Genomic DNA, 11358 nt, shown 5'->3' with positions numbered 1-11358 from the left:
AATCTTAAAAAAAAAAAAAAAAAAAAGAGGAACTCAGGAAAATCAGGAAGTCAGGAAAATCAGGCGGTAGAGAATATCTAGTGATGAAGCTTCTCACATGAGGTGTTCTGTGTGGTTAACCCTGTTAGGTTCCTGAGAACCATGAACCTTGCAGGCCAGCCCAGAGGGAGTCCTTCCTAAGGTGAGTACTTCCAATTTCTGCTCATGACTGCAAGGTCAGCTTTGTCTTCTGCAGTAACAGTGATAACAAACCTGTAGAGCCTTGTGGTGACTCATTTCCTTCTCTCAGAAAAAGGAAGGCTAGACCTGTTAGTACATGCCTTAAACCCCCAGGGGACAGGTAGGTGGATCTCTCTCTGAGTTCAAGGCTAGCATGGTCTACAAAATGAGTTTCAGAGAAATCAGGGTTAAATAGGCTAAATAGAGAGACCCTGTGTCAAAAAAACAAAAAACAAAAATAGGAGAAACCTTAAACTGATTAGAAGTTCTGAATGCATAGGTTTTGTGGTAAATGTCTGTGATGGCATGGATAGAGATCACCGGTCTGATCTATATGTGACTATATGTGGATAAAACTTGTCTCCGCACTCAGGAGATGTGGCAGAGGGGATTGCAAGCTCAAAGACAGACTGGACTACACAGTGAGAAAAAATAGTGTAAAAAGGAACAGGACTGGAATATGACATCTGGCCATCAATTGACTGTGTGACTGGAACACTAACAACAGCAACCCAACATTTTCCCTTAGGACCTTGCCACATGACTGGTATAGTCCTGACACCAGGATATAAACAGTCACTCAGCCAGGAAGAGACAAAAGGATCCAGCTATTAGCCAGGCTTCACAGCTTTGAGATGGTCTCTGGCTTCCTCCTTAGTTTTATTTAGATTGACTATGTGACATACAGGGTTAAGCTTGTATTTTTCATGAGCCAATGACATGCTTCCTAGAATTATCGTATTAATCACAGGGTTGATTGTAGACTTTAACAGACGCACACACAGAGTTCATATGTCTAGGTGGGGTGTGCATGAATGCTGTGGTACACATGTGAAGGTCAGAAGACACCTTCACTGTGGTTTCGATATCGTTATCTAAGGTAGTATGTACCTTAAATAACTCACTATGTATCCCTGAACGGCCTACAGCTAAAGCAGTTCTCCTACCGAGATAACAGGTATGTGTGCTACCACAACAATCTAGTTAACACAATTACCCTGACTGTGTAACTATCTTCCTAGTTAGCATTTTAAGAATCAGGACTATAGCAAGCATGGTGGTGCACACCTTTAATCCCAGCACTTGGGAGGCAGAGGCAGGTGAATTTCTGGGTTCAAGGCCAGTCTGGTCTACAGAATGAGTTCCAGGACAGCCAGGGCTACACAGAGAAACCCTGTCTCAAAAAAACAAAAAAAATCAGGACTACACAGCATCAAACTCCATCTTGGTCTGAAGAAAACGCACCTCATGTGGAAGTCATTGAGAAAAACCAGGACAGTGGAGCCTGGCCCTGAGCTAGCTTGGGTATGAACATCTGTGGACTAAATAAAGTAAAACCAGCATGTCTTAGGCAACCCCTCCTTCATAATTTTCCCTTGTGCTTGGTGACTCACCAATCCATAATGTTGGTGGATAACGCAGCTGAAAACCCCAGGATGTTGAAGCTTATTTCCGTGGCAGTGCACAACGCTAGTCCTCCCATGACTGGAATGAGGGACAGGTTGACCAGCAGCCCTGACAAGAACAAAACAGGAGTGTACATAAGTGTAGGTGCACACAGGTGATAGCACATATGTACAGGGTAGAGGACAACCTGTAGGAGACAGGTTTCTCCTTCCAACATTATGTCCTGGGGATTGAACTCAGGTTATCACCCTTGGCAGCTGACTCTCTCACCCTCTGCTGGCTCCTTTTGTTTCTTTTTGTTGTTGTTGTTTTTTGTTTTTTTTTCGAGACAGGGTTTCTCTGTATAGCCCTGGCTGTCCTGGAACTCACTTTGTAGACCACGCTGGCCTCGAACTCAGAAATCTGCCTGCCTCTGCCTCCCGAGTGCTAGGATTAAAGGTATGCGCCACCATGCCCGGCTTCAGTTTGTTTCTTTTTTTTTTTTTTTTTTTTAAAAGATTTATTTATTATTATATCTAAGCACACTGTAGCTGTCTTCAGATGCACCAGAAGAAGGCGTCAGATCTCATTACGGATGGTTGTGAGCCACTATGTGATTGCTATGATTTGAACTCAGGACCTTCGGAAGAGCAGTTGGTGCTCTTAACCACTGAGCCATCTCTCCAGCCCTTCAGTTTGTTTCTTATTGGGAAGAAAAAAAACAAAAACAAAAACAAAAACCAATCAAACAAACAAACAAATATCAAACCAAACTAGGTATGGTGCACATCTTTAATACCAGCAATAGGGAGGCAGAAGCAGGTAGGTCTGAGTTCAAGGCCAGCCTGGTCTACAGAGCTAGTTGCAGGACAGCCAGGGATATACAAAGAAACCCTGCCTTAAAAAAACAAAAAACAAAAACAAAACAAAATAAAAAACCACACTACACCATAGATTACAATACTCATTTAGGGACTGAAGAGATGGTTCATCTGCTTCTAGTACTTACTGCCCCTTCTGAGGACCCCGTTTGGTTACTGAGGGTTATCAGCCTGTAACTCAGTAACAGGGGATCTGATACTTTGTTTTGGCCTTTGTAGGAACTTTTTTTTTTTTTTTAAATATTTATATGAGTACATTGTAGTTGTCTTCAGACACACCAGAAAAGGGCATCAGATCACATTGTAGCTGGTTGTGAGCCACCATGTAGTTGCTGGGAATTGAACTCAGAACCATTGGAAGAGCAGTCAGTGCTCTTAACCAGAGTCTTCTCTCCAGCCCTCTCTGCAAGAACTTATAGCACGTACATTCACACACAGAGGCACATATATCTAATAAAAAATGCATTCAGTGCAATGCAATGCAGAGCAGGGACTTAAATTCCTTAGGAAGTAACCAAGGAACTGACAGACCCCTGAGCCCAGAGGACCAAGCTCAGGAAAGGACACTTAGGCCTGTCTTGAGAAAATATTACCAAATAAGCTCCTCCATGGTTTTGTAGGATTGGTCTTATCCTCTCTCTTTGATAATTTTCATTAAATGGTGGACTACACATAAAGTTCCAGAGAGAACTAGACATATGCCACTTTACCTGGCTTTGCTTCTGGGCAACTGTGGTATATAGCCAACACCTCGGTCCAACTTGGGCTTCACAAGAGTCAGAATTCCAGCTCTAAGTCTGGCATTTTCCAGACTGTCACCTAGGTCAGACGTCTATCCTAGGCTACTGAGATTCTCAGTTACCACACACCCATCTCTCTCTCTCTCTCTCTTTTTTTTTAATGATTTATTTATTTATTTTATTATATGTGTGTACACTGTAACTGTCTTCAGACACTCCAGGAGAGGGCATCGGATTTTTCTTACAGATGGTTGTGAGCCACCATGTGATTGCTGGGATTTGAACTCAGGACCTTTGGAAGAGCAGTCAGTGCTCTTAACCATTGAGCCATCTCACCAGCCCCACACACCATCTCTTATGGAGATGGTGACACATAATTGGGAAACTTCTTTCAGTAAGCCTAGACTCCCTTTAAAAACAAGCACCTCAGGGCTGGAGAGATGGCTCAGTGGTTAAGAGTATTGACTGTTCTTCCAGAGGTCCTGAGTTCAATTCCCAGCAACCACATGGTGGCTCACAACCATCTGTAATGGGATCTGATGCCTTCTTCTGGTGTGTCTGCAGTGAACTCATATCATTAAATAATATTTTTAAAAAATATTTACTGAATCTAATATTCTGCAACTTTCATTTTAGTTTTAGTTTGTTTGTTTTTTTTAATCACTTTATGTGTTCTGTAGACATGTAAATGTACATCACCGGCATGCAGGACCCCCACCATACCCTCCCGCCCCCGTGAAAGCCAGAAGAGAGTATCACACTGGATCGTGAGGAACTGGAGTTACAGATTATTGTGGGTTTCTGGAAGATCAACTCTTAATTACTTGAATATAACAATCTTGAATATGCTGATTTTTGCTTTTAAAGATTTGTTTTGACTGATGTCTTTGTGTAGGTATCTATGTGCATGTGTGTCACTTGTGTGCAGGTGACCTCAATAGCCAGAACAGAGTGTGTTGGATTCCTGGAGCTGGAGCAACAGTCAGTTGTGAGCTTCAAATATGGATCCTGAGAACTAAACTCAGGTTCTCTAGAATAGCAGCAAGTGCTCTTAACCACTGAGCCATCTTTCTAGCCAGGAATATGTTGATTTTTTAAAGGGCTCATGGGGTAGGGGCAATGGAGAGGTACCCTAGCAGATTAGGGCACTGGCTGCTCTTGCAAAGAATCTGGAATGATTCCCCACACTCACATGGTGGCTTACAACCATTTGTAAATCCAGCTTCAGGAAACCCTTGGGCACCTGGCACCATAGCGAACACACATACATGAAAGTAAAAAATCCATACACATACAATTTTAAATTTTTTAAGGAAAAGTTCATAGGGTGTGTATCTGTCATGCTAAGGAGATAAGCAGAAACAGTGTTTATATTACTAAAGTACATCTGACTTCCTAAGCCTTGGGGAGGATGGAAAAATAGTTGCCGTAAGAGTCACAAATCGTGCCGGGCGGTGGTGGCGCACGCCTTTAATCCCAGCACTTGGGAGGCAGAGGCAGGCGAATTTCTGAGTTCAAGGCCAGCCTGGTCTACAGAGTGAGTTCCAGGACAGCCAGCGCTACACAGAGAAACCCTGTCTCGAAAAACCAAAGAGTCACAAATCGTGAGCTGGAGAGATGACTCAGTGGTTAAGAGTATTGACTGTTCTTCCAAAGGTCCTGTGTTCAAATCCCAGCAACCACATGGTGGCTCACAACCATCCATAAAAAGATCTGGTGTCTTCTGGGGTGTCTAAAGACAGCTCAGTGTACTTACATATAATAAATAAAAATAAATCTAAAAAAAAAAAAAGGTCACAAAGCACCAAGCAGTGGTGGTGCATGCTTTTTATCCCATCAGATCTCCATAAGTCCAGCCTGGTCTACAGAGCTATTTCGAGGACAGCCAGGGATACACAGAGAAACTCTTGTCTCCAGAAAATGCCCAAAGAATCACAAAGTACACTGGGGAGGCTACCCCACTCCATTAAAGAGGGAATGCCTATCACTTATCAGCTTTGGATTAAATCAGCCCTTGGATGATGGCTGGATGGTCATTTTCCAGTCCCTACTCTCCTCCACACCCAGCTAGAAGCCATGAAGTACAATCCTCCTCTGACCTCCGCACTCTCCCTTAACAACAGCCCCAGTACATAGTAGGCTTGATGAAGCACTTGCTCAAAGGACTGCGGAAGACCACATGTGACCTCCAAGGACACTTTTCAAGCATTGAGAGACAATGCCAGTAGCACTGTCGGTCCTAGGCCTGTCACTGCTCTTTGCTCTGAGAAGCTCTCGAAAGCTGAACAAAACCCAGCCTATGAAGGGCAGTGAGTAACACTACAGGTGGAAAACAAGGATGAGGAGGTCCAGTCTAGACATAAGGATCCAGAGGCCTTACCTGTGTACTCCCCCAGAATCATCCGAGACATGATCACAGTGAAAATGGGAGCCGAGCTCTTCACTGTCTCAGCAAAGGACACTGCCACGTTCTTGAGGCTGACTAGCCCCAAAACCACCGTTGCAAACCTCAAAACAAGAAAAGAGCATCGTGAGAAGGATCTGTCTTCTTATAAAACAAAGACTCTAAGTCATGAACAGTGGGCACATCTAGTTCCTCATCTCAACCAGGAAGTTAAGTCCCAGGTAAGGGTGTCACCATTACACTCAAGGAGGGCAAGCACCTTCCAACCACAACTGAGTTCCTTTATTTTTTAAGGACAGGGTCTAACTATACAGCTCTAGCTGTCCTGGAACTCACGATTAGATTAAGATTAGACTGGCTCTGAATCACAGAGAGCCATTTGCCACTGCCTCCCAGGTGCTTCGATTAAAGGCATCACCACCATGTCCAGATGAATTACTTTTTATGGTCGCTTTATAAAAGAATCTGAGAGAGAGCCAGGCATGACAGTGCACACCTTTAATCCCAGCACTCAGGAGGTAGAGGCAGGTGGATCTCTTATGAGTTTGAGGCCAACCTTGTCTAAAAATCTGACTAATAGATGTCCCATAACTGTATAACCCAATAATTGTATCCTGTACCCTGACAGCAATAATCACCAAGGCTTCCAATAGGGTATCCATACTTAGTTACTAGAAAGATATCTTAAAAAGAAAAATTATTAAGACAATCCACACATTTTTACCTCATGAGGCCCACAAAGAGCATAGTCATGATGAAATTGGGAGGGTAAGAAAGCCGGGTTTTGTGTTGATATAAACAGCAAGGAACAAATATTTTAACACATCCAATTAATGTTGTTGACAGCATCTGCACTGCACCTGTGGAGGGAAGCACTGAATATCATTCCAGAAGCACATCTGGATATCATTCCAGAAGCACATCTGGATAAGTCCCCCTAGCCCTTCCCCTCCCTCCAGGTGGCCAGTGGTCACTCATCCTTGGGGCTACCAGGAGTGCACACAGAGCAAGGGGGCATTACCTAACATGCTGGGCTCTCCCTCTAAAAGGGACAAGATGTATTTGTTGAGGAACAGTGTACAGAAGCTGAAGAAGAACCACAGCGTGAGGTAGATGAGAGCCCTTGAACTCCACACACCCAGGTCCGACTCAATGACAGTAGTCTCCGTGATGGTGACAGTGAGCAGGCTCTCCTCTGGGCTGCCATCACCTTTAGTAAAGACAATCTTCTCACTCCGGTGACCAAAAAGGGACGCCCAAGTGAGAAGTGTTTTTCCCTTGGGCTCTTCCTCACAGCCAGGCGCAGTCTCCTCCAGCACTTGGGATTTTGCTGCTGATGACATGCTGAGGGCACTTGCGAGGAGTGAATCTCAAAGACAGACCACATGGATCAAAGCAACTGCCCAGGCAGAGAGACACAGCTGGAGGAAGAGGCAGCAGCCCTGGTCTGCATGAATGTTGACTCCAGCATGCTGGTCTCCAGCAAAGTAAGGAAGCAAAAGCTAAAATGGTAAGAAAAGAAACCACATTACTAATTTTGAACATCTTATATTCTTTTATAACCTGTGTAGATACATGTGACACCTGAGTGTATCTAAGTGCAGACATATATGTGGAGGCCAGAGAACAAGCATGGATCCTGCCTTGTACCTTTTTTGCTATCACTTTTATTATTTGCCAGTAAGTGAGCTAGTTAGCCCACAAGCTTCCAAGGGTCCTCCTGCATCTGTTTTCTATCTTACCTTCCAAAGATTCTCCTGTTTTTTTGGTTTCAATATTGTCAAAGAAGCACTGAGATTATAGTTGCCAGGCCCTGGAGCCTACACTGAGCTCAGGAGGTACCAAACTGGGTCAACCCTCTTCTTCTTCTTCCTAGGTTGGTTCAGCCCAAGGCAGGCTTTGCCCCCAATCTCTAATGACATTGTCTGCATCTTCTCAGCCCTTTCAGGAACCAGGAAACACCCACAGATAGAAGGAACTGAATGTTCCTCTTAAACTGCTATTTTTTCATGCCTGGTTTCTCCGTACCTTCCACAGAAACCCTCTGAACTTTATCCAAAGCTTCTACCTGATCCTAACTGGAATGCTGATTTACCACACTGAATACTTAATTTATGAGAAGTTCTTCTTGATTCCATTTCAAACTGGCCTGTTCTCACTTTGTTCTTTCATTCCTCTTTCACATCCTTTATTGCCTTTGCTGGTTTATTATCCATAGATCATAGCAACTAGGTCCATTTTTTTCTTGGTGACTACACAGGTGAATGTAATAGAGAGCATCTCAGACTATACCCCTTCATCTCTTATCCTGGCCTGAGATTTGCCCAGGGCTCAGGACCAATTTTATGTTACTTTCTAGACAAATACTATACTAATGGCATCAACTTAAAGTTTGGCCCAAGGATGCTCAGACCTGTGCTACAATGTCTGTAGGTGAGAAGTCTACTATTATAAGCCAAACCATCCTGTTCTCCTGTAGATACTGGCATTTTCCTAGTACTGGCTTTGAGCAGGGTCTCATCTTTGACCTACTTCATCTAACGAGGACCAAGGTCACTTCCTTCCAAAGAACACGTCATAGAGTGCTTGCCTACCACGCACAAACCCTGAGGTTTGAACCTCTGTACCAAAGCTAATACTGGCTTCTGGCGTCCACAGGCACCAGGCATATATGTGGCTCACATATATACATGAGACAAATACCCACACAAGTAAAAATACAAATTTTTAAAAGGGCACTGTAGTGACAATTCTGGAATTTTGGTTTCTTTAAAAACACAGAACTGCTGGGCGTGGTGAACAGAGAGGGGTAAATAGAGGTGTCCTGACTCAAGCACTGGAACCATGGAAGAGGCCTGTTGCATACCTTTCAAAGAGCCAGGTGTGGTGGCGCACGCATTTAGTCTCAGCACTCGGGAGGCAGGTGGATTTCTGAGTTCGAGGCCAGCCTGGTCTACAAGGTGAGTTCCAGGACAGCCAGGGCTACACAGAGAAACCCTGTCTCAAAAAAAACCAAAAAAAACCCCTACAGAACTATTATATGGATATGATTTTGTTTTAATCCCAGGTGTGTGGTAAGGGGCCGCTTCGGACTGTCTGCAGCAGCTGACTATGCATTGCCTCATGCTGTAGCAGAGACATGGTTTTGCCAACTGCAGATAGTTTCTGAGATTGTGTGACATTTGGAATTCTGGGAACTTTTCAGAGGATAGATAAATGTTAGGACCATACTAGGCAGGGTTGGTGGTTGGTGGTTGTTCAAGGGTGCAGTTTGTTAGTAGTCCTGCTCGAAAAGGAAAAAAAAAATAGATTTGGGGATATTCTTTCTCTCTCTTTCTCTTTCTCTGTCTCTCTCTGTCTCTCTCTCTTTCTCCTTTCTCTTCTATCTAGTGATAGGGAATGAAACTGGAGGGAAAAAGGGAGGAAAAAAAGAACCCACAAAGTAGCAAAGACCAGATATAGGGCACCTCTTCTTTTTAGGTGTAAGAGTGCTTTGCTTGCATGTATGTTTGTGTACCATGTATATCGCTGGTCCCTGCAGAAGTCAGAGGGTATGATCACCTAGAACTGGAGTTACAGAGGGTGTGAGCCAGCATGTGGGTGATGGGAATCAAACTCAGAACTTTAGCAAGAGCAACAAGTGTTTTTAATCACTAACCCATCTCTCCACTATTATGCCTCTTTTTGAGGAACATTACAGATATCAGCTCTGGATTATACATATAGCTTCATGCCCTTCTGGACATCAGGATTTCTACCTCAGCAGCACCCTTAGTTCCTACTTCCATGTTTGCATGTGCCTGACTCATATAAAATATTCTGTATGTACACTGAAGAATGCACACACTGCCTACCGGTGAAGATCTCACCCTAGGTACTTTGTTCATCTCCCTGTAGTTCAGAGGACCTGATACTCAGCTGGGAGACTTTATAGTCTGACTTGCTCTCAATGTGGGCAATATCAGAGTCTGTTCCCTTCTCCACCCACAGCTCTGCCAAGTCTCATCATTACCTTGGTGTCCCCTAATCCTAGCAAGTATCTTTCTTGCTCCTATTGTGAATCTTCAGTACATAGAAGCCTTGTAGTGTGTCCCAGAGCATTATGGGAATAGCACTGCTCCTCTAGCCCTCTAACTGCTGTTGTGCCAGACCCTGCTGTTTTCTTCTTCCTCATAACTGGCAGTGCCACACTTTGGTTCTAGTGACAACCTTCTGGGTAGCTAAACCTCCTAGGCTCTAGGACTGGCCAGACCCTGTGCTGGGATGAAAAGAGAGTTCATGTTCTACTATATCCCTTTCCTGCCCAGGAGACCAGACTGACTGAAGGTAGAATGGCCGATTTACTATCTGGAAGGCAGCAGACAAAAAGAAAGGGCCCAATATCCTGAGCAGTGAAGTCAGAGAAGCTCAAAGAAAGTTTCAGATCGTGTTTCAGGCCCTTTGATGAGTCAAGCGTAGTCAAGCAAGGAGAAACTGAGAGAAGCCACCCCACTGCCCCAAGCACACAGTATGTTCTGTTCACTCTGCTAGTCAGAATTATCTAACAGTGCAAATGCAGATAGACTGCATATGTTAATTGTTTAGACATGACCTTGCTCTCTCTCTCTCTCTTTCTATTTATTGATTTTATGTACATGAGCACACTGTAGCTGTCGGACACACATGGCTGCAGTCTATGAAGCTGGAAGGAGCGGGAGAGCCATAGAGCCGCCGCCTCCTCCACCTCAGACGTGGAGTTGAGGTTCGCTCTCTTCACTGTGCCCCCTTTCCTGGTTCGCTATACTAGCTTTGTTTCAGGGTCTCTTCACTGTACCCCCTTTCCTCCCTTTGGAATGTAATGTATATTCTATGCTATTATATGTTGGAAGTATAAATTTAATTTTTACCTTACATGGGATTATAGTTAAGAGGTTGCTTTAAGTCGAAAGAGATTTTGGACTTTTAAAAAGTCTTGACTGAAAGACTATGGGGACTTTTGAAGTTGGCCTGAATGTATTTTGCTTTATGATATGGCTATAAAACCCTGTGGCAAGGGAAAAGAAAGTGGTGTTTTGAATAAGAACAGCCCTACAAGCTCTAATATTTGAATGCTTGGTTCCTAGTTGGTAAAACTATTTGGTAAGATTAGGAGGTGTAGCCTTGTTGGAGGAAGTGTGTCACTGGGGATAAGTTTGAGGTTTCAAAAGGCAGTGGTGAACATATAGGTCTTTAATCCCAGAATTGGTAGGCAGTGGCAGACGGAGTTTGTGGCCAGCCTGGTCTACAGAGAGAGTTCCAGGACAGGCAGGATTACACAGATTAACCCTGTCTTGAAAACAACGTATCAAAAGAGAATAAAGTTCTAGAAGGGCCAGGCTTGGTCAAGGGCCTATCCCAGCTATCCAGGAAGATCACAGATTCAAGGTCAGCCTAGACTACAAAGCAAGTTCAGGACTGGCATAGGCGACTGAGGGACACTCTGTCTCAAAATAAAAAGTAACAAAATCTTAAAGGTACAGTTTAGTGATAGAGTACTTATCTAACATACATGGGGCCCTAGGTTCAAATCTCAATACCATTGAAAAGGAAAAATAATTCAGGCAGGGCATGATGGCAGAGGCAGATGGATCCATGAATTCCAGGACAGCCAGGGTTATACAGAGAAATCCTGTCTGGAAAAAACAAAAGACAAAAGACAAACCAAACAAACAATAACAACAAAAGAAAGGCAGAAAGAGAAGAGGAGAGG

At 43.9% G+C, this 11358-nt stretch overlaps 1 protein-coding gene across 4 annotated transcripts in view; it reads right to left on the bottom strand.

Moving 5' to 3' along the window:
- The window catches only part of LOC110323492 (solute carrier family 35 member E2A), a 25302-nt gene that overhangs the window by 10333 nt on the left and 3611 nt on the right, over positions 1-11358 (bottom strand). For all 4 annotated transcript variants that reach the window (XM_029540150.1, XM_029540147.1, XM_029540149.1 and 1 more), the window contains 4 exons: positions 6652-7132; positions 6355-6490; positions 5607-5734; positions 1614-1734 (listed from right to left, as the gene is read on the bottom strand). In XM_029540150.1, coding sequence (XP_029396010.1) covers positions 1614-1734; positions 5607-5734; positions 6355-6490; positions 6652-6973 — 707 coding nt within the window. In that variant the 5' untranslated portion in view covers positions 6974-7132. The remainder of the gene's footprint in view (positions 1-1613; positions 1735-5606; positions 5735-6354; positions 6491-6651; positions 7133-11358) is intronic.

This window comes from Mus pahari, chromosome 6, assembly GCF_900095145.1.
Source record: "Mus pahari chromosome 6, PAHARI_EIJ_v1.1, whole genome shotgun sequence".
Classification (NCBI taxonomy): Eukaryota; Metazoa; Chordata; class Mammalia; order Rodentia; family Muridae; genus Mus; species Mus pahari.
This window is presented reverse-complemented; position numbering and strand designations above follow the sequence as displayed.